Raw genomic sequence first — 21416 nt, forward strand, 5'->3', positions numbered from 1 at the left:
GTTCTGCTAACCCCTTGTTTATGGTCGGGGATCTGGTGTGGTTGTCGTCTAGGAACTTGTGTCTCAAGGTTCCGTCCAAGAAGTTTGCTTCCCGGTTTATTGGGCCGTATAAGGTCATTGAGGTCCTCAATCCTGTCTCCTTCCGGCTGGAGTTACCCCCGTCTTTTCGTATACACGACGTGTTTCATGCCTCCCTCCTTAAACGCTGCTCCCCGTCCTTGGCTCCCTCGAGGAGACCTCCTGTTCCCGTCCTCACCCCTGAGGGGGTGGAATTCGAGGTGGCCAAGATTGTGGACAGCAAGATGGTCCAAGGCTCCCTCCAGTACCTGGTCCATTGGAGAGGATACGGGCCCGAGGAGAGGACTTGGGTACCCGCCCGGGATGTTCACGCTGGGGTATTGGTCAGGAGGTTCCACCTGCGTTTCCCCAGTAAGCCAGGTCCACTTAGAAAGGGTCCGGTGGCCCCTCATAAAAGGGGGGATACTGTAAAGGATCTGCCAGGCACAGCTTCGGGGTTAACTCCCATAATTAATCAGTCAGCACCTGAATCTACATCCCAGAGACTGACTCCAGCTTCCACCACTCAGGCTGGCAGGCTTAGGAGTGGGAGAGCCTATCGCAACCTGGCCAGACTCAGCTAGCTCCCGCCCTCGGTCTATTTAAGCCTGCCCTTCCTGTCCCTCGGTGCTTGTGATTCTTTTCGTGTGGTTTCCTGGCCCAGCTACAGCTCCTTCTATTTTGATCCTGCTCCATACAGACCCTGGCTTACTGACTACTCTTCTGCTCTTCGTTTGGTACCTCGCACACTCCTGGCTTGACTCGGCTCGTTCACCACTCTGGTTGCTCACGGTGTTGCCGTGGGCAACTGCCCCTTTCCCTTGCTTGTATTCCCTTGTATGTTTGCCGTGTTTGTCGTGCACTTACTGAGCGCAGGGACCGCCACCCAGTTGTACCCCGACGCCTAGGGCGGGTCGTTGCAAGTAGGCAGGGACAGAGTGGCGGGTAGACTAGGGCTCACTTGTCCGTTTCCCTACCCCCCGTCATTACACACAGATACTGCACCTTCCTGGTAAGGGTTACTGTCTCGTCTCACCCCAGTGCTGGATTCCCAGCTACATTGCTCATTACTGCTTTATAATCTCCATGCTTCAGCAGCCCATATATGTATATGTATATATATATATATATATACACACACACATATACACTACGGTTCAAAAGTTTGAGGTCACCCAGACAATTTTGTGTTTTCCATGAACACTCACACTTATATTTATCAAATGAGTTGCAAAATGACTAGAAAATATAGTTAAGACATTGACAAGGTTAGAAATAATGATTTTTATTTGAAATAATAATTTTCTCCTTCAAACTTTGCTTTCGTCAAAGAATGCTCCATTTGCAGCAATTACAGCATTGCAGACCTTTGGCATTCTAGCTGTTAATTTGCTGAGGTAATCGGGAGAAATTTCACCCCATGCTTCCAGAAGCCCCTCCCACAAGTTGGATTGGCTTGATGGGCAATTCTTGCGTACCATACGGTCAAGCTGCTCCCACAACAGCTCTATGGGGTTGAGATCTGGTGACTGCGCTGGCCACACCATTACAGATAGAATACCAGCTGCCTGCTTCTTCCCTAAATAGTTCTTGCATAATTTGGAGGTGTGCTTTGGGTCATTGTCCTGTTGTAGGATGAAATTGGCTCCAATCAAGCGCTGTCCACAGGGTATGGCATGGCGCTGCAAAATGGAGTGATAGCCTTCCTTATTCAAAATCCCTTTTACCTTGTACAAATCTCCCACTTTACCAGCACCAAAGCAACCCCAGACCATTACATTACCTCCACCATGCTTGACAGATGGCATCAGGCACTCTTCCAGCATCTTTTCAGTTGTTCTGCATCTCACAAATGTTCTTCTGTGTGATCCAAACACCTCAAACTTCGATTCGTCTGTCCATAACACTTTTTTCCAATCTTCCTCTGTCCAATGTCTGTGTGCTTTTGCCCATATTAATCTTTTCCTTTTTATTAGCCAGTCTCAGATATGGCTTGTTCTTTGCCACTTTGCCCTGAAGGCCAGCATCCCGGAGTCGCCTCTTCACTGTAGACGTTGGCACTGGCGTTTTGCGGGTACTGTTTAATGAAGCTGCCAGTTGAGGACCTGTGAGGCGTCTATTTCTCAAACTAGAGACTCTAATGTACTTGTCTTGTTGCTCAGTTGTGCAGCGGGGCCTCCCACTTCTCTTTCTCCTCTGGTTAGAGCCTGTTTGTGCTGTCCCCTGAAGGGAGTAGTGCACACCGTTGTAGGAAATCTTCAGTTTCTTGGCAATTTCTCGAATGGAATAGCCTTCATTTCTAAGAACAAGAATAGACTGTCGAGTTTCACATGAAAGCTCTCTTTTTCTAGCCATTTTGAGAGTTTAATCGAACCCACAAATGTAATGCTCCAGAATCTCAACTAGCTCAAAGGAAGGTCAGTTTTATAGCTCCTCTAAACAGCAAAACTGTTTACAGCGGTGCTAACATAATTGCACAAGGGTTTTCAAGTGGTTTCTAATCATCCATTAGCCTTCTAACACAGTTAGCAAACACAATGTACCATTAGAACACTGGAGTGATGGTTGCTGGAAATGGGCCTCTATACACCTATGTAGATATTGCATTAAAAACCAGACGTTTGCAGCTAGAATAGTCATTTAGCACATTAACAATGTATAGAGTGTATTTCTGAATAATTTAATGTTATCTTCATTGAAAAAAACGGTGCTTTTCTTTCAAAAATAAGGAAATTTCTAAGTGACCCTAGACTTTTGATCGGTAGTGTGTGTGTGTGTGTGTATATATATATATATATATATATATATAATAGAAATAGAAGAGCAGGATTCTCCTCGTCTATGTATGCAGTATATAGGAGACAGGATAGCCGTTAGACTCCGCCCACTAGCTGAGAGAAAACTGACAATTAGAGATAGATCCTGCAGTGGGAAAAACTGCTAAAGAATGCAGAACACAAATCATAGTGTTATTCCACATGTACACACATGCAGTATATGACAGCTTATTCTGAAAAGTTCGGTGCGCTCTAACTCTGGTTCAGGGGAGCTGTACAGAAATAGTTCTGCATCTGCTATTCTAACTGCCGTTGTCTGTATCTAAAGTGCCGCCGTCTAAGGCTATGTTCACACGGAGTATTTTGGGGGAGGAATATCTGCCTCAAAATTCCGTTTGGAACTTTGAGGCAGATATTCCTCTCCCTGCACGCCGATTTTCGCGGCAATTATCGCGCCGTTTTTCGCCCGCGGCCATTGAGCGCCGCGGGCATAAAACAGCGAGATATACGCTTTCTCCTGCCTCCCATTGAAGTCAATGGGAGGTCAGAGGCGGAAGCGCCCGAAGATAGGGCATGTCGCTTCTTTTTCCCGCGAGGCAGTTTTACTGCTCGCGGGAAAAAGACGCCGACGCCTCCCATTGAAATCAATGGGAGGCGTTCTCGGGCCGTTTCTGCCGAGTTTTGCGACGCGGTTTCCGCGTCAAAAAACTCGGCAAAATACCCCGTGTGAACATAGCCTTATGATGCACTTTCAGAAAAATAATATTTTTTTCAGCTATGTTCTCACTGGCATTCTTCTGCCACTAGATTATTTTAAGCAAGGAATTTGCTTTTCTATCCAATGTAAAGACTGAGAGGAGCACGCTCACTTACCAGCGTGCGTCACCATTTACCAATAGTGTCTGTAAGTCCTAAATATTAGGAAGGAGTACAACAGAGACTTCTTGATGGAAAAAGTGGGGTAGGCCACAGCTTTATTGATAAATACAAAATATGAGAGCATAAATATTTGAAGTGGTCATCTCGAATATCGGCCACCGCCTATTTGCGGTGAACATGTATGACGATGTTAGGGCAGATTCACACGAACGTTGCGTTTTTGCGCGCGCAAACAACGCGGCGTTTTGCGAGCGCAAAAAACATTTGACAGCTGCGTGTGTCATGCGTGTCTGATGCGCGGCTGCATGATTTTCGCGCAGCCGGCATCATAGAGATGAGGCTTGTCAACGCCCGTCACTGTCCAAGGTGCTGAAAGAGCTAAATCTTTCAGCACCCTCGACAGTGAATGCCGAACACAACAGCGAAAAACCTGTAAAAAAAAAAGATAAAGTTCCTACTTACCGAGAACTTCCCGGCCGTTGCCTTGGTGACGCGTCCTTGGTGACGCGCCTCTCTTGACATCGGGCCCCACCTCCCTGGATGACGCGGCAGTCCAAGTGACCGCTGCAGCCTGTGATTGGCTGCAGCCTGTGCTTGGCCTGTGATTGGCTGGAGCTGTCACTTGAACTGAAGTGTCATCCCGGGAGGTCGGACTGCAGGAAGGAGACAGGAGTAATCGGTAAGTTAGAACTTCGGGTTTTTTTACAGGTTCATGTATTTTGGGATCGCAAGTCACTGTCCATGGTGCTGAAACAGTTTAACTCTTTCAGCACCATGCACAGTGAATGTCTCCCGACGTCGCGGACCGGAATTTTTTTTGCCGGGTTCGGCCAAAACGAGTTTGGCCGAACCCGGTGAAGTTAGCTTCGGTTGTCGGGGTTCGCTCCTCGCAAAGACACTCCGTTTGGATGCTTGGAAACAGAAAAGCACGTGGTGCTTTTCTGTTTCCATTCATCCTTTTGACAGCTGGTGCGCTGTTTCAGTCTGTTCGTACGGAAGTGCTTCCGTGCGACCTGCCTGGTTTTCACGCACCCATTGACTTCAATGGGTGCGTGATGCGTGAAATACGCAGAGTTATTGAACCTGTCGCGTATTTTGCGCAGCGAACAAACGCTGCGCAAAATACACGGACTGTGTGTACTGCCCCATAGACTTCTATAGGGCATTGCGTGCCGCGCGAAAACCACGCGGCCTACACGCTGCCAAATCACGTTCGTGTGAATCCCCCCTTAGAATCAGATGACCCTTCTTTATGAACACTGCTCTCTCCGCTCCAGCCGTGACAAATGGAAAACAAATATCAATAAACGTCATCTGTACAAAAGATCAGAAAAACCGGAGGCCAACGTGCCTACATTGAATTTCATTGTGAAGAAGAAAAAAAAGGTATACCAAGGGCATCCTGTAAGGGTAAATTTGCATAGGGCGGATTAGCTATGGGTTTTCCATCCAGATTTGTGGATGGAAAATCCAAAGCGTATTACAATAGCAGCACAGAGGATGAGATTTTAACAGATCCACAAATGGAAAAAATCAGCGGAGAAATTGTGCATATATTGACCTGCTGTGTGGATTTTTAATCCACAGCCTGTCAATTTATGCTGCAGAATCTTTGCATTTGTGTTGCGGATTTTCCCCCTTGGGTTCAATAGGGAAATGAAAACTGCAATAAATTGAAAAAGTTGCGAATTTTGCTGTAGAAAAGCTGCGATTCCGCAGTAAAAATCGCAAGTAGGAAAAAAACATTTCCTGATTCAAAATAAAAATAAAGTGCACACTTCTCTCCCTGCTATAGCAACGGCTCCCTGTTCCCCTGGCTCTTCTCTGTGCTGCTGGCCTCCTGGGATGATGTTTAATCCCTTTTCACTGCTGCAGCCAATAACAGGCCGCAGTGTCGCATGGGATGCAGCTCCATCATAGGAGGCACAGAGACCAGACGTGGGGAGCAGGGTCTCGTCGCTATTGCAACACAAGGGAGGTGAGTATGCACTTTTTTTGGTATAGACTTTCGGCTGGAATTTCCTGTGGATTTTCAGTTGCAGTTTTGCGAAATCCATGTGCATGCTGCAGAATCAACCCCATTAAGATCCGCACATGCACGCCCACCTCTCTGTTTGGCCTCCTCCTGTATGTGCCCACCTTTACAGAACTGGGATCAGTGTGCACTGCAGCCTTCTCCAGATAAGTGGGGGTCTCAGAGCTATTCTATCTATCTATCTATCTATCTATCTATCTATCTATCTATCTATCTATCTATCTATCTATCTATCTATCTATCTATCTATCTATCTATCTATCTATCTATCTATCTATCTATCCTTTTATATAATGCCATAGCCCCTGCAGCTGCAAGCACATGGATCCCACCGTACAGACAAATGTTGACAGGTGGAAATAATAGAGTTAACTATGGAAAATTCATGATTTAAAAAAATAGGTTCCCTAGGACAGAAGAACCATCAGAAAATACAGGCAAGTTTCTATATAAACACAGAATGAAATGTAGAGATAAGTTCTCTTTAACAGGTGCCAAAACAAAGCACAAAGCTGGTAGCTGAGAAACGTCCCAGCAGCCGTACATTATGTAGCCGTCTGCAGTGTGCCAGCATGCTACTCTAAGTTCAAGCAGATAAAGGCACGCTCCCCATCTCGGCGGACATGGCTGTTTAGAAGATTTCTCAATGCACCCCCACTACAGTTACATCTTGAAGGTTTTGTCACTAACAGTTTGTTTGTTTGTTTGCTTTATTTTATTGTGCGAAGAACTGTTGTTAAAGTGTAACTCTATTAATTAGAATTGGACCCGTGCTCGATACTCTCCGGGCATTGTACAGCTGCCACGGCAACTGAACCGCCCAGCATACAGGATAGTTTCTCCATGCCCCATGTCAGGACGGAGATTACAAGTAGAGATAAACTATAAGGGTAAGGCCCCATGGGGCGGCACTGGTGCAGCCACAATGTGGCCGGCAGCCCGGCTGGCACCCTGTTCAGCGTGGTTGTCAAATTGCTTGTTAATGGCCGCGCGTTGTTGCGGTTAAACTGCTATGTACCTGCAAAATCGAGCAGCCATAAAAGATATATTCATTAATGGCCGTATGGTTTTGTGGGGTTGCAGCCATTTTACCCGTAACAACATTCGGGCCATTAAAGAGCAATATGAAAGCCGCACTGAACAAGGTGCAAGTGCGAATGTCGGCTGCGTCACTGCTGCTCTGTGGGGCCTCACCCTAAAGTAGCCTTAATTTGCAGGAAACTTACAGTGTGTTCTCCTCAGAGGCGTAACAAGTAGCTTCTGGGCCCTTATGCAAAATCTGTAAACGGCCCCCGCCTACAATGTGTAATTTATTATGTAGCAAAGGAACTTTGCCCAGATGCGACTACTACCCCTGTACCTCTTATAGCTACACCCCTGGATTTCCTGTTTTTACCCCATGACATAGAACTTTAAAAAATGTGTTCAACATAAAAACTTGGTGTAAACAATATGTCACTTACTGACGATAGATTCCCTTTGATATAAAAACGTAGAGTATATGGCTATGTTCACATGGCGCGGGTATGCTGCGTATCCACCATATTGTGGTACAGTTTTTCAGTTTTAATGTCCGCTGCCAAAAACTGTACTAAAAAGTACAAAAAGTTTCATACTTGCGTAGCCATCGTGATGCGTCCTGCAGGCTGGCCCCCTGGGATGACGTTTTATTCCATGTGACTGCCGTGATTGGCTGCAGTGATCATGTGGGATAAAACGTCATCCCAGCAGGCCGGCCTGGATGAAGAAGTTTTTTTTCTGAGTTGCGATTTTTGCGGCGGAATTGCAGCTTCTCCGCCGCAAAAATTGCAACATCTGCTATTTGTGGCAGGTTTTACCTCCCCATTGAATTCAATGGGGAAAACCCACAACAAAAAAAACAGTAATTACGCAAATACAATTGAAATGCTGCGAATTAAAAACCGCAGTGCAGGTCCATTTCAAGTGTTTCTTCCGCTCACCATTTATGCAGCATGTGGATGAGATTTGTTCAAATCTGTATTGTGCTGCGGATTTTTAGCAAAAAAATCCCAGTGGTGAAGCCCCCCAGCGATCAGACAATCCTGTAGATAGGTGATAATTGTCCGATTCTGGTAAAATCCCTTTAAAGTTTAGAACGCTGCAACCTGTGTCACGGCCAAAGACGCAGTGTAGCCCCAGCCTTATGGGGCTTGATAACAACTTAGATAACGTTTGAAGAACTAATACTCCAGAACTGAAATTCGACATTCAATTCAACCCTAACCAAAAACACATAACACCACTTATCCTTACAAATGCGCGACCTTGTTCATAGACTAAGGCCGGATTCACACGAGCGTTGCGTTTTTGCGCGCGCAAACAACGCAGCGTTTTGCGCGCGCAAACACTATTTGACAGCTGCGTGTGTCATCCGTGTCTGATGCGCGGCTGCGTGATTTTCGCGCAGCCGGCATCATAGAGATGAGGCTTGTCGACGCCCGTCACTGTCCAAGGTGCTGAAAGAGCTAAATCTTTCAGCACCCTCGACAGTGAATGCCGAACACAACAGCGAAAAACCTGTAAAAAAAAAAGATAAAGTTCCTACTTACCGAGAACTTCCCGACCGTTGCTTTGGTGACGCGTCCTTGGTGACGCGCCTCTCTTGACATCGGGCCCCACCTCCCTGGATGACGCGGCAGTCCAAGTGACCGCTGCAGCCTGTGATTGGCTGCAGCCTGTGCTTGGCCTGTGATTGGCTGGAGCTGTCACTTGAACTGAAGTGTCATCCCGGGAGGTCGGACTGCAGGAAGGAGACAGGAGTAATCGGTAAGTTAGAACTTCGTTTTTTTTTACAGGTTCATGTATTTTGGGATCGCAAGTCACTGTCCATGGTTCTGAAACAGTTTAACTCTTTCAGCACCATGCACAGTGAATGTCTCCCGACGTCGCGGACCGGAATTTTTTTTGCCGAGTTCGGCCAAAACGAGTTTGGCCGAACCCGGTGAAGTTAGCTTCGGTTGTCGGGTTTCGCTAATCGCAAAGACACTCCGTTTGGATGTTCGGAAACAGAAAAGCACGTGGTGCTTTTCTGTTTACATTCATCCTTTTGACAGCTGTTGCGCAAACACGCAGTTCGCACGGAAGTGCTTCCGTGCGACATGCGTGGTTTTCACGCACCCATTGACTTCAATGGGTGCGTGATGCGTTGAAAACGCTGAATCAACGGACATGTCGTGAGTTTTTTGCAACGGAGCAACGCTGCGCAAAAAACGCTGCCATGTCTGCACGGCCCCATTGTCTAATATAGCTACGGGCAACGCACGTGAAAATCACGCGCGTTGCACGCGCGTATTTTACGTTCGTCTGAATAAGCCCTAAGAAGTGAAGACTGCACCAAGGAAATTTGGCATCTCATTAAAGGATAGGTCATGAATGTTTGATCGTTGGCGGTACATACGGCACTGTGTCTGTATATACAACGGCTATTTATCTGAATTTATATAATCTTATCTGTCATTTGTGTATTATTTTCATTCACAAAAAAATTTATTAATCAAAAGCGAAGTTGTGTGCACAGCTAAGACCTTATTCCAAACAAAACTTTTATTACAGAACATTTTAGAGAAAGGACACATAAAGGTGCTGCTATTTTAGAAGAACATGCAAGGGTGTAGATAAGGGTGTAGACTTCAATCCATGTTACTAACACAAGAATATTCCATACATACAATAAAGTTCTTCGGAAGTAACTTATTTCAGCCCTACGTCAGATCGTGCCCATGGCACATACACTGGCATCTATGAAATTATACAGACAGTCTTGGTGGGTGATTGAACTGAATTCAGATCTGCGGCTAATGAATAATAATGTAAGAACAGACACCGTTCCATGATTGATCTAGCAAGGATTATCCAGGCTGCCTTCATAACATCCTTATTAATATAGTCTATTTATAAAACGCCAACGTAATCCACAGTGCGGTATGAAGTTTTCCGTCCAACAATAACATACTGTGATCGACTAAACCAATGTTTATAAATGCCTCACAGTATTTTATTTAATGGGATCCCATTACCTGCTCATGTTGGGGCAGTGGCCGTAGCAGAGATGCTTATGTTGGTGTAGGTGTACCTGGATAAGGAAGCCCCAGTGGTTCTGCCATCTTCTTCTCCCACTCCTGGCACCGCCCCTCTGCTTTGTACATCTCTTCCTGGGCAACAATTAAAAGTAGCCAGAAATCCAAGCCGAAATCGCTTGTTCATGAAGCAATAAATAATTGGATTGACACAAGCTGAGGTGTAGGAGAGCAGGTGGATAAAAGAGATGGGGGCTCCGGACAGGAGGATTCCAGCAGTGTTGGCGTCGAAGGCTCTCCAGGCATTGACACTGAAGATAGGAGTCCAACAGAGGAAGAACAGAATGACGATGACGATCAACATGCGGATAACTCTCTTCTTCGCCATTAAGTTGGCGGCTGAGCTGTTGCTGCGAACTCTTTCAATCTTAGTGCTGCTGTGGACTGAGGACAGCTGACGCATTTCCACTTTCTTCTTCCTTTTCGTCTTCTGGAGATAACAGCCGTCTCCGTTTTCGAATTGATTACTGCTTATACTGCTTGTCCGTTCTGTACGGAGGAGGCCGAAAAGGAGGAAACAACATAATAATGAATGAAATAAATACACATAGCAACAAAACAACCTGTAATATCCATAATCACCGACATCTGCTTGTTACGTTACCTAACAACGTCTGCACCACAAACTGAATGGCAGGAATGAGCTTGATATTGAGTTAAAAAAATAGACATGACCTACACAAAACTCCAATAGAATTCTAAACATCAGGACATTTTTAGTGAATGCCATCATTTTGTTGGCTTTGTTTAGTGCAGTGTCTAGTAATATTACAATTATTACAGATGTGGCTTATTTACTATCATTTTCACTTATTACTTACTGATTTTATTGTATATAAAAATTAAAACTACTCCCATTACAGGGGACATGTAGTATTACATAGCGACCATTTAAATGAATAGCTGATGATGTAATACATTGACGGGCCGGACCTGTCACGGTGAGAGTCGCTCCTTATTAGCTGCTCTCCCGAGCAGGAGACCCCCCTATCTGCAAGGGGTTGTCTTCATGAGACGTCTTCTTAAACCCACTCTAAACATTGGAGTGTAGCAACAGGTGTGCAAGAATGTATCTTTTATGTAATATAGGGAATTGGATGTTGGTTTTGTGTAGGGGGGGATTGGGGATGACTACCAATATCCTTATATTTTATAGTTAAAAAAAGTATGTCATGTAACTGCGTATATTTTGCTGGCTATTGACTAATAACACTGCCTCGTACATGTAAACTTCCAGAAAAATATTACAATTATACTAAAACTATACTGGAAACCTGCTCCGATCGTCTACAGTCACAATATTTATACTGTACTTTCCCAAAAGCTTTATGTTAGTTCTGTGAAAATTTGCACCTGTTTTTCTTGAATTGAGTATATTTGCCCCATGCACTTCATAAAGTAAGAGGCTGCAGCATAACACATTAGTAATAACCTCGTATGGAGAACTGGATACTTAAAGGGTAACTTTTAAAAAACTTTTGACATGTCAGTGATGTGTCAGAAGTTTTGATTGATGGGGGTCCAAGCACTGAGACCCACTAAAACGAAGCGGCGGAAACGCTCGGATGAGCGATGTGCTGCTTAGTTTCTAAATGGCTTTCCTCGGAAAGTCGGGCGAGCGGTGTATGGACCCATAGACTTTCTGTGATCCTGTACACCACCCCGAGGAATGCCGATCAGAAACAAAGCGGCACAGCGCACACCCACTTTTGCTGCTTTGTTTTAGCAATCAGTGGGGGTCCGAGTGCTCGGACCCCCACGGATCATAAATTCTGACATGTCACTATGACGTCAAAAGTTTTTTAAAAGTTTAGTTACACTTTAAGCAAAGAAGACATGTAGCAAAAATTAATCATTTGTGAATTGAAACTTAACAGAACATTGCAATACTGGCAAAACACACAAACATGGTGAGTACATAAACGCGCTGCATTTCCCTCTCTTACTCCACCCTTACCTTTCTATTTACCTCTCAGTACAGATAACTGTAGGCATTGCATTTCACATACAGGTGCACTTGACACCAGTTTTCCTTTGACTCATGGGAACTTCACACCACTACACTGTGAGGTCTGGAATTCTGATCTTGCAACTTAGACTATGTTCACACGTAGCGTAATTGCTGCAGATTTTCTGTCCGGATTTAGGGGGGCCGAAAATGGTATGACAGCAGCAGCAAAGTGGGAAATTTATGTTCAGAAATTGAGCTGTGGTGCAGATTATTTAATCCGCATCATGTCAATTTATGCTGTAGATTGATTTCGCAATTAGAAGGAAAAAAAACTGTTTTCTACTTCTAAATGAAAAAAGACCATACTTACCGCCCATGGCATTCCCGTAGCATTGCGTCCCGTGCTGGTCTGTGTTGAGCTGGCTTCCTGGGTGGACTTTCTGTCCCATGTGACCGCTGCAGCCAATCACAGGCTGCAGTGTCACATGGGACGAGACGTCATCTCAGGTGGCCAGCTCAACACAGACCAGCACGGGGGAGCAGGGACTCTTCGCTTCGTTAGCGCCAGGGGAGAATCATGACCTATAAAAAACTCTAAGGCTATGTTCACACATCACGATTTGTTGCAGATTTTGATGCATATTATTGATCCACAGCCAGAAGTGGATTCAGGAGGAAGGAGAAGTATAAGTTCTTCCTATATATTTCCCATTCCTTTTGAATCTACTTCCAGCTTTGGCTAAAAAAAAACCCATCAAAATCTGTAACAAAAACTTGTTCTGTATTTCTAGCCTATGGCCTCATTCACACCCTTGTATTTGCCTTTATAGTCTGTCCTTATGGAGTCAGTACAGAATACGCAGCCAATGTTAATTTATTCCGCTATTTGCATTTTGGCGTTTCTTTTCTGCGTGTTTATCTGTATGCATGGCATATTTTTCAAAATGCAGCGTTCCACTAGACGATGTTTTTTGCACCGTATCTCCCTTAGGTGCAGTTTTACAGAGCCATACTGGCCGCAATGCTGTTCCGTATTGGGCCCCGAAATTCACATGCAACTCTGAATGAGGACTAAATCTCAGCTTGAATCCCCTGCTACTTCTTCATTATAAAGTGGAAATCAGAAGCCCTTAGTACGGTTATCCACAATTATTTAATTAGTGAATTGTTAATAAAAGGGATGTACTTGCCATGGAGGCCGGCCACTCCACTGATATTGGGTCTAGGAGATGTCAGGACCCGCTGCCAGGCCGTGCTTTTACCAACTACTGATATTAACCACTGCTGCCAAACTCGGGGAAGGGAAGAGAGGGGTGCTGAGCATATATCTAACGTCTGCAGGCTGAGAGTGCCTGAGGTGGATGGAGGAATTATTGCAGGTGCAGAAGTTTGTATGTTCTGGAACAAAAATGTACAGCGTGGCGCCAAGGGGGTTCTCTGTTTTTTTAAGGCCCTGATGATAGGCAATATTTGTCTATGTAAGACCTTTGTAATTACTATCCTGGTATTTTCACATGTGAGGTCACATCACCCAAGCAATTCCTGTAGCTTCACTTTAACCCCTTTCCGCTGTAAACAAATTTCAGATTTTAATTTTCGTTTTTACCTCCCCACCTTCCTTCCTTTTTATTTTCCCGTCGATATAGTACTATGAGGGCTTTATTTCTGCGGGACGAGTTGTAGTTTTTCGTAGCACCATTTATTTTGCCATATAATGTATTAGGAAAAGGGGAAAAAATTATTTGTGGGGTAGAAAATGAAAAAAAAACAGCGATTCCTCCATGGTTTTTTGCGTGCCGTTTTTACGGAATTCACTGTGCAATTAAAACAACATGTTAACTTTATTCTGCGGGTCAATACGATTACGGCGATACCAAATATATATAGTTTTTTTCTATATTTTACTACTTTTACAAGTAAAAACCTAAGTGTAAAAAATAAAATTTATTTTGTGTCGCCAAATTCCGAGAGCCATAACTTTTTTATTTTTCCGTCGATTTAAGTGGTATGAGGGCTTATTTTCTGCGGGATAAGCTGTAGTTTTTAATAATACTATTTTTGTGTAGATCCGACGGTTTGATCACTTTTTATTTCATTTTTTGTGGGAGATTAGGTGACCAAAAGATAGACATTCTTTACAATTATTTTTTTTACAGCGTTCACCGTGCGAGTTAAATAATTATATATTGTAATAGTTCAGACTTTTACGGACGCGGCGATACCAACTATGTTTATCTTTTTTTTTTTTACTATGCTCTAGGGGGAAAATGGGAAAAGGGGGGTTTTTTGAACTTTTAATATTTTTTTAATTTTTTGACACAAAAAAAAAACTTTAACACATTTTTACTTTTTTTATTAGTCCCCCTAGGGGACTTCAACCAGCGATCGTTAGATCGCTTGCACGATATACTGCAATACTTAGGCTGGGTTCACACAACCTATTTTCAGACGTAAACGAGGCGTATTATGCCTCGTTTTAAGTCTGAAAATAGGGCTGCAATACGTCGGCAAACATCTGCCCATTCATTAGAATGGGTTGTGTAGACGACCTGTAATTTACGCGTCGTCGTTTGACAGCTGTCAAACGACGACGCGTAAATTGACTGCCTCGGCAAAGAAGTGCAGGGCACTTCTTTGCAACGTAATTTGAGCCGTTCTTCATTGAACTCAATGAAGAGCAGCTCAAGATTACAGGCGTCAAAGACGCCTCGTATATTACGAGGAGCAGCAATTACGTGTGAAACGAGGCAGCTGTTTTCTCTTGAAAACAGTCTGTCTTTTCACACGTAAATGCCTGCTATCGTGTGCACATATCCTAATAAATTGCAGTATATCATGATTCTGACAGGCATCCATTAGGCCCCCAGGCAGCCATAGCAATCATCACCCCCCCCCCCCGCGATTGCGTTGCGGGGGGCGCGATGAGCTGTTAGAGGGGGTCGCCGCCCTCTTTCTAACAATTGAAATGCTGCGGTCGCTATTGACTGCAGCATTTAACGAGTTAAACGAGCGGGATCGCGCTCGAGCGCGGATCCGCTCGTTACTCTGAAGTGTCGGCTGTAACAAACAGCCGAAACCCGCATCGTATGGAGCGGGTTCACTCCGTGAGCCCGCTCCATACTTCCCCTACCCGGCTATGACTTAACTGTATGTCATATGTCGGGAAGGGGTTAAAGGGGTTTTCCCATCAGGGACATTTATGGCATATCCACAGGACATCAAGAGAAAAAGGATTTTTGAAGCAGCACTAATCCAGAGTATGGTGCGGTGCACGCTGTCAAGCCAGGCAAACCCACTCCGGCACGATGTAGATTTCAAAGAAGTAGAAGGACAACAGCACACGTCTTCAAATCATCAAAGTGGTTTTATTGTCAAGACATCCACAAACGACAAGCAACGTTTCGACCCATAGTGAGTGAGGGGTCTTTGTCAAGCCTAACATCATGTCTAAAAACATCGTTATAAATAGGTGAATACAAGTAGTCACATGGTCTGTTTCAACCAGTGAAATTCGTGAACCCGGTCTCCCAGGTGAAGCATACATTAGTTTTAATGATGTTCTTCAATTAGTTATATAATCCTCAAAAAGTGTAAAAATGCAACATACAATACATCTTCAATACATCATCAACATCAATATGTCAGTCACTGTTGTTACAATGAAAAAACAAAGGAGGGAAGTTCACCACACTCCAGGTTCCAGTTACGATCCTAAAGCGCTACTGCGCATGCTCCGCAGTCAGTCGTCTCTGCTGCATAAATCGAAACCAGCATTTGATCAAAAAGAATCACAATCGGATATATGTAAATATAGTAATATCTTCAATCATGGTGAGAATTCATCGAGACGTAGCTATATATATAAGTAACTTGAGCCAAACGCAATTTGTGCTATTTAGCTCGTTGTTAAGGACGCCTTCACTAGGTGACCATAAGTCACGTGTGACTAGGTCTCCGAGGAATCAGCAAAACAGAAGGGAAAAAGGTCAGGTTATTTCTGCCCCTAGTTCATAATATAAATCACAAAGTGATGATATTGTCAAATAATCTATTGTGTTCAATCGCCTACATAAATTAGATCACTGAAATGACCCAAATTTTTTTTAGGGGAATGCTCGTAATATCAATTGAGATTTAGGGCAATAGATTGTGTACCGATACTTAGGATGGGAAGGGGATAGACAGAAGCTATTGAAAAAGAAGGCATTACGTTGGATCTTTGAATTAGATTCCCTATACCCCAAAGGTTTGAATCTAGAATATAAGATAATACCTGGACTCTGAGATCCCATTGCTGTTTTTAACATTTTTTTATTAACAATGTACACATGATGGGTGATTTCTTGGATTGCATCTATTTTTCATCTTCCTGTTTTCTTAATGTCTTTTTAAACATTTTTCGAATATTTCTTACAGCTTAAGAATATTCTTGATGGAGGCTCATTCACCACACACCAGCGGATATATGACCAGAATGAAGACCATAATGGCTCCTCCCATGTTCTCATCCATCGGGAGTTTTTTGTGCATTGACTTTTGAGCTTATAGGGACCTTATTAGGGAGGTCACAGATGATGATTGATCATTATTCTATAGTCTTGTGTTTTCTTTGCGGTATAATTGTCTGATGTATCTCGTCGGATAGATATTACGAGCATTCCCCCAAAAATTTTTTTGCTCACTTCAGTGATCTAATTTATGTAGGCGATTGAACACAATAGATTATTTGACAATATCATCACTTTGTGATTTATATTATGAACTAGGGGCAGAAATAACCTGACCTTTTTCCCTTCTGTTTTGCTGATTCCTCGGAGACCTAGTCACACGTGACTTATGGTCACCTAGTGAAGGCGTCCTTAAAAACGAGCTAAATAGCACAAATTGCGTTTGGCTCAAGTTACTTATATATATAGCTACGTCTCGATGAATTCTCACCATGATTGAAGATATTACTATATTTACATATATCCGATTGTGATTCTTTTTGATCAAATGCTGGTTTCGATTTATGCAGCAGAGACGACTGACTGCGGAGCATGCGCAGTAGCGCTTTAGGATCGTAACTGGAACCTGGAGTGTGGTGAACTTCCCTCCTTTGTTTTTTCATTGTAACAACAGTGACTGACATATTGATGTTGATGATGTATTGAAGATGTATTGTATGTTGCATTTTTACACTTTTTGAGGATTATATAACTAATTGAAGAACATCATTAAAACTAATGTATGCTTCACCTGGGAGACCGGGTTCACGAATTTCACTGGTTGAAACGGACCATGTGACTACTTGTATTCACCTATTTATAACGACGTTTTTAGACATGATGATAGGCTTGACAAAGACCCCTCACTCACTATGGGTCGAAACGTTGCCTGTCGTTTGTGGATGTCTTGACAATAAAAACACTTTGATGATTTGAAGACGTGTGCTGTTGTCCTTCTACTTCTTTGAAATATCCACAGGATATGTCATAAATGTCAGATGCGGTTCCCACCGCAGGGACCCGCACTTATCTCTAGAACGGGGCCCTCTTGACCCCATTCTACCGCTCTGTGTTGTGTCTGAAGCGTGTGATTTCCGACCATGAAGAAGAAAACAGCGTAGCTTGCTGAGCTACGTTGTTTCTGTAACTCCCATAGTAGTGAATGCCAGTTACAGAAGCAGCGTAGCATGTGAGCTACGCTATTTCCGTAACTCCTTTTCAGTTCTATGGGACTTAGGCTGGGTTCACACGACCTATTTTCAGACGTAAACGAGGCGTATTATGCCTCGTTTTACGTCTGAAAATAGGGCTACAATACGTCGGCAAACATCTGCCCATTCATTTGAATGGGTTTGCCGACGTACTGTGCAGACGACCTGTTATTTACGCGTCGTCGTTTGACAGCTGTCAAATGACGACGCGTAAAAATACAGCCTCGTCAAAAGAAGTGCAGGACACTTCTTTGGACGTTTTTGGAGCTGTTTTCTCATAGACTCCAATGAAAACAGCTCCAAAAACGGACGTAAAAAACGGCGCGAAAACGGCGCGAAAAACGCAGCGAAAAATGCGAGTTGGTCAAAAAACGTCTGAAAAGCAGGGTCTGTTTTCCCTTGAAAACAGCTCTGGATTTTCAGACGTTTTTGGTCACTACGTGTGCACATACCCTGACAGAAACAGCGTAGCTCAGCAAGCTTCATGGTTTTCTTCTTCATGGTCGGAAATCACACGCTTCAGAAACAACACAGAGCGGTATAACAGGGTTTAGGACCTGCATCTATCTGACATTTATGGCATATCCTGTGGACATTATCGTTTTCGGCAGCACCTGTGTAAATTATAGAATTGTATGAGGAGGAGCGATTGTAATATCGAGCGCTCGTGCCCATACATAGCTCCTTGTGAAAGGAGCAAACGAGCGCCAATCAACAAGCTGTCTCGTTGATCGGCGATCGTTTACACAGCCGACGTCTGGCCGTGTAAGAGGACCCATACTTTAGGAAAGACTTTTCTTATCTCACAGGACAGAATCTGAACCAGTCACTGGCAAAAAATATACGGCTCCCACAGGAAGCCTAAAATGGGGTTTCCACGACTGGACAACTGATGACCTATCCACAGGATAGGTCATCCAGTGGCGGATTATCATTAGGGCGTTTCGGGCGGTCGCCCGGGGCCCAAGACTGCCAGGGGGCCCAAGGAGCCTATGACCGCCCGAACCCCCTCATGCCCAGTGGCGTCGCTAGCACCGGAGGGAGCCCCGGTGCCAGGACCGCACCTGTCAGGCGAGGGGAGCTTTGCTTCTACTTAGCAGCCGTGGTCTGTGCTGCTTTAGAAGCTCCCCCTCCAGCCCCCCTTCCCTGCTCTAAACATCTCTGCTGCTAGCTGTCGGGACATGGGGGAGGGGAGACTGTCGGCGGGCTCTGTGCTGTGAGCAGGAGAAGAGCTGCAGTGAAGACATAAAAGGTAAGTGCATGTGTGTTTAATATCCATATTCATGTGTGTTTAATGTCCATATTCATGTATGTTTAATGTCCATATTCATGTATGTTTAATGTCCATATTCATGTGTTTACAAGGTGTACTTTGTGTATAATGTGCATACTCGTGTATAATGTGCCTACTTAGTGTATAATGTGCATACTCGTGTGTACTTTGTGTACTATGCATACTTTGTGTATAATGTGCCTACTTTGTGTACTTTGTGCATAATGTGTGTACTTTGTGTACTGTGCGTACTTTGTGCATAATGTGCGTACTTTGTACTGTGCGTACTTTGTGCATAATGTGCGTACTTTGTGCGTACTTTGTGCATAATGTGCGTACTTTGTGCGTACTTTGTGCATAATGTGCCTACTTTGTGCGTACTTTGTGCATAATGTGCCTACTTTGTGCATAATGTGCGTACTTTGTGCATAATGTGCGTACTTTGTGCATAATGTGCCTACTTTGTGCATAATGTGCGTACTTTGTGTACTTTGTGCATAATGTGGGTACTTTGTGCATAATGTGTGTACTTTGTGCATAATGTGCGTACTTTGTGCATAATGTGGTACTTTGTGTACTGTGCATACTTTGTGCATAATGTGCGTACTTTGTGTACTTTGTGCATAATGTGCGTACTTTGTGCATAATGTGCGTACTTTGTGCATAATGTGCCTACTTTGTGCATAATGTGCGTACTTTGTGTACTTTGTGCATAATGTGCGTACTTTGTGCACTTTGTGCATAATGTGCGTACTTTGTGCATAATGTGCATACTTTGTGTACTTTGTGCATAATGTGCGTACTTTGTGCATAATGTCCTTACTTTGTGCATAATGTGCGTACTTTGTGCATAATGTGCGTACTTTGTGCATAATATGGTACTTTGTGTACTGTGCGTACTTTGTGCATAATGTGCCTACTTTGTGTACTTTGTGCATAATGTGGTACTTTGTGTACTTTGTGCATAATGTGCGTACTTTGTGCATAATGTGCGTACTGTGTGTACTTTGTGCATAATGTGCCTACTTTGTGTACTAGTGTTTAGGTAGTGTTAGCAATAGTTACGGCGCGGCAGGGTGGTGGTGGAGAAGGGGGGCCCAAGTTTGGGTAACAGCCCAGGGCCCATGGTCTTCTTAATCCGCCACTGAGGTCATCAGTATATGATCGATGCGGGTGTGAAATCTGGATCCCGCACTGATCAGCTGCTCCGGCTGCCAGATGTTTTGAATGGTATACTGACCACTGCATAGCGGCCGTTCTGCGGAACTGCAGCTCTACTCCTATTCACTTGAATAGGAGCAGAGTTGCAGTACTGCAGTACGTCTGCTATTCCGCGACCGTAGCCATCTGCTTAAAGAGGCTCTGTCACCAGATTATAAATGCCCTATCTCCTACATAATCTGATTGGCACTGTAATGTAGGTAACAGCAGTGGTTTTTATTTTGAAAAACGATCATTTTTGGGCAAGTTATAAGTAATTTTAGATTTATGCAAATTAGTTTCCTAATAGTCAACTGGGCGTGTTTTTACTTTTGACCAAGTGGGTAATGTACAAAGGAGTGTATGACGCTGACCAATCAGTGACCAATCAGCGTCAAACACTTCTCATTGTTCCAGCCCATTGTGCACAGCATTATTGTGCAGTGAAAGAAGCTGGGCTGGAACAATGAGAAGTGTATGACACTGATTGGTCACTGATTGGTCAGCGTCATACACTTCTCTGTACAACGCCCACTTAGTCAAAAGTAAAAAACACGCCCAGTTGTCTATTAGGAAAGTAATTAGCATAAATCTAAAATTGCTCATAACTTGCTCAAAAATTATTGTTTTTCAAAATAAAAACCACTGCTGTTCTCTGCATTACAGCGCCAATCAGATTATGTAGGAGATATGGCACTTTATAATCTGGTGTCAGAGCCTCTTTAAAGCTCCAACTACCAGTCAAAACATCCAGCAGCATGAGCAGCTGATCGGTGCGGGAACCGGATGTCGGACCCACACCGATCATATACTGATGACCTGCGGATAGGTCATTAGTTGTCCAGTCGTGGAAAATTCCTTTAATGCAATCATGTGCACAGAGATAAAAGAGAAGGAATTTTTGAGATTCGAATAATATAAACAATAATTTACTCCTTTGTTCTTTATCTTCTGCTACAAATGTGTTATTTCTTTCAGGGAAGGACACATTACTATCCCAGTAAATTGAAATGCAGTTAAGGGGGTTTTACACTGGACGATTATTGGGCAGACGAGCATTCATATAACGCTCGTTGCCGATAATTTCCCTGTCTAAACAGAGGAACGATCAGCAGATGAACGAGCAAACGCTTGATCATCTGCTGGTCGTATCGTTTTACAAAAGTTAAATATTATCGTTGTCGGCAGCACATCTCCGTGTGTAAACAGGGAGACGCGCTGCCGTCATGATAATAATGGATGGGCATGAGCGATCAGAGTAACGACCGCTCGTCCCCATCCATAGCTCCGTGTGACAGGAGCAAACGAGCGCCGAATAACGATGTCTCATTGATCGGAGCTCGCTGCACCGGGCTTATTGGCTGGTGTAAAAGGGCCTTTACTAGCAGATTTTTCCTTAGCAGTCATGACACAGCTGTACAGATAAAACTAAGGATAAGTAATAAATCT

At 43.9% G+C, this 21416-nt stretch overlaps 1 protein-coding gene across 1 annotated transcript in view; it reads right to left on the reverse strand.

The window, feature by feature from the left end:
* Window positions 1-9353: 9353 nt before the first annotated feature.
* CCKAR (cholecystokinin A receptor) overlaps window positions 9354-21416 on the reverse strand; it is a 71113-nt gene continuing 59050 nt past the window's right edge. The window contains exon 5 of the mRNA XM_075849512.1: window positions 9354-10334. Within this exon, the coding sequence (XP_075705627.1) occupies window positions 9790-10334 (545 nt within the window). The 3' untranslated portion in view covers window positions 9354-9789. The remainder of the gene's footprint in view (window positions 10335-21416) is intronic.

Source organism: Rhinoderma darwinii, chromosome 1 (assembly GCF_050947455.1).
Source record: "Rhinoderma darwinii isolate aRhiDar2 chromosome 1, aRhiDar2.hap1, whole genome shotgun sequence".
In the NCBI taxonomy this organism is placed as follows: Eukaryota; Metazoa; Chordata; class Amphibia; order Anura; family Rhinodermatidae; genus Rhinoderma; species Rhinoderma darwinii.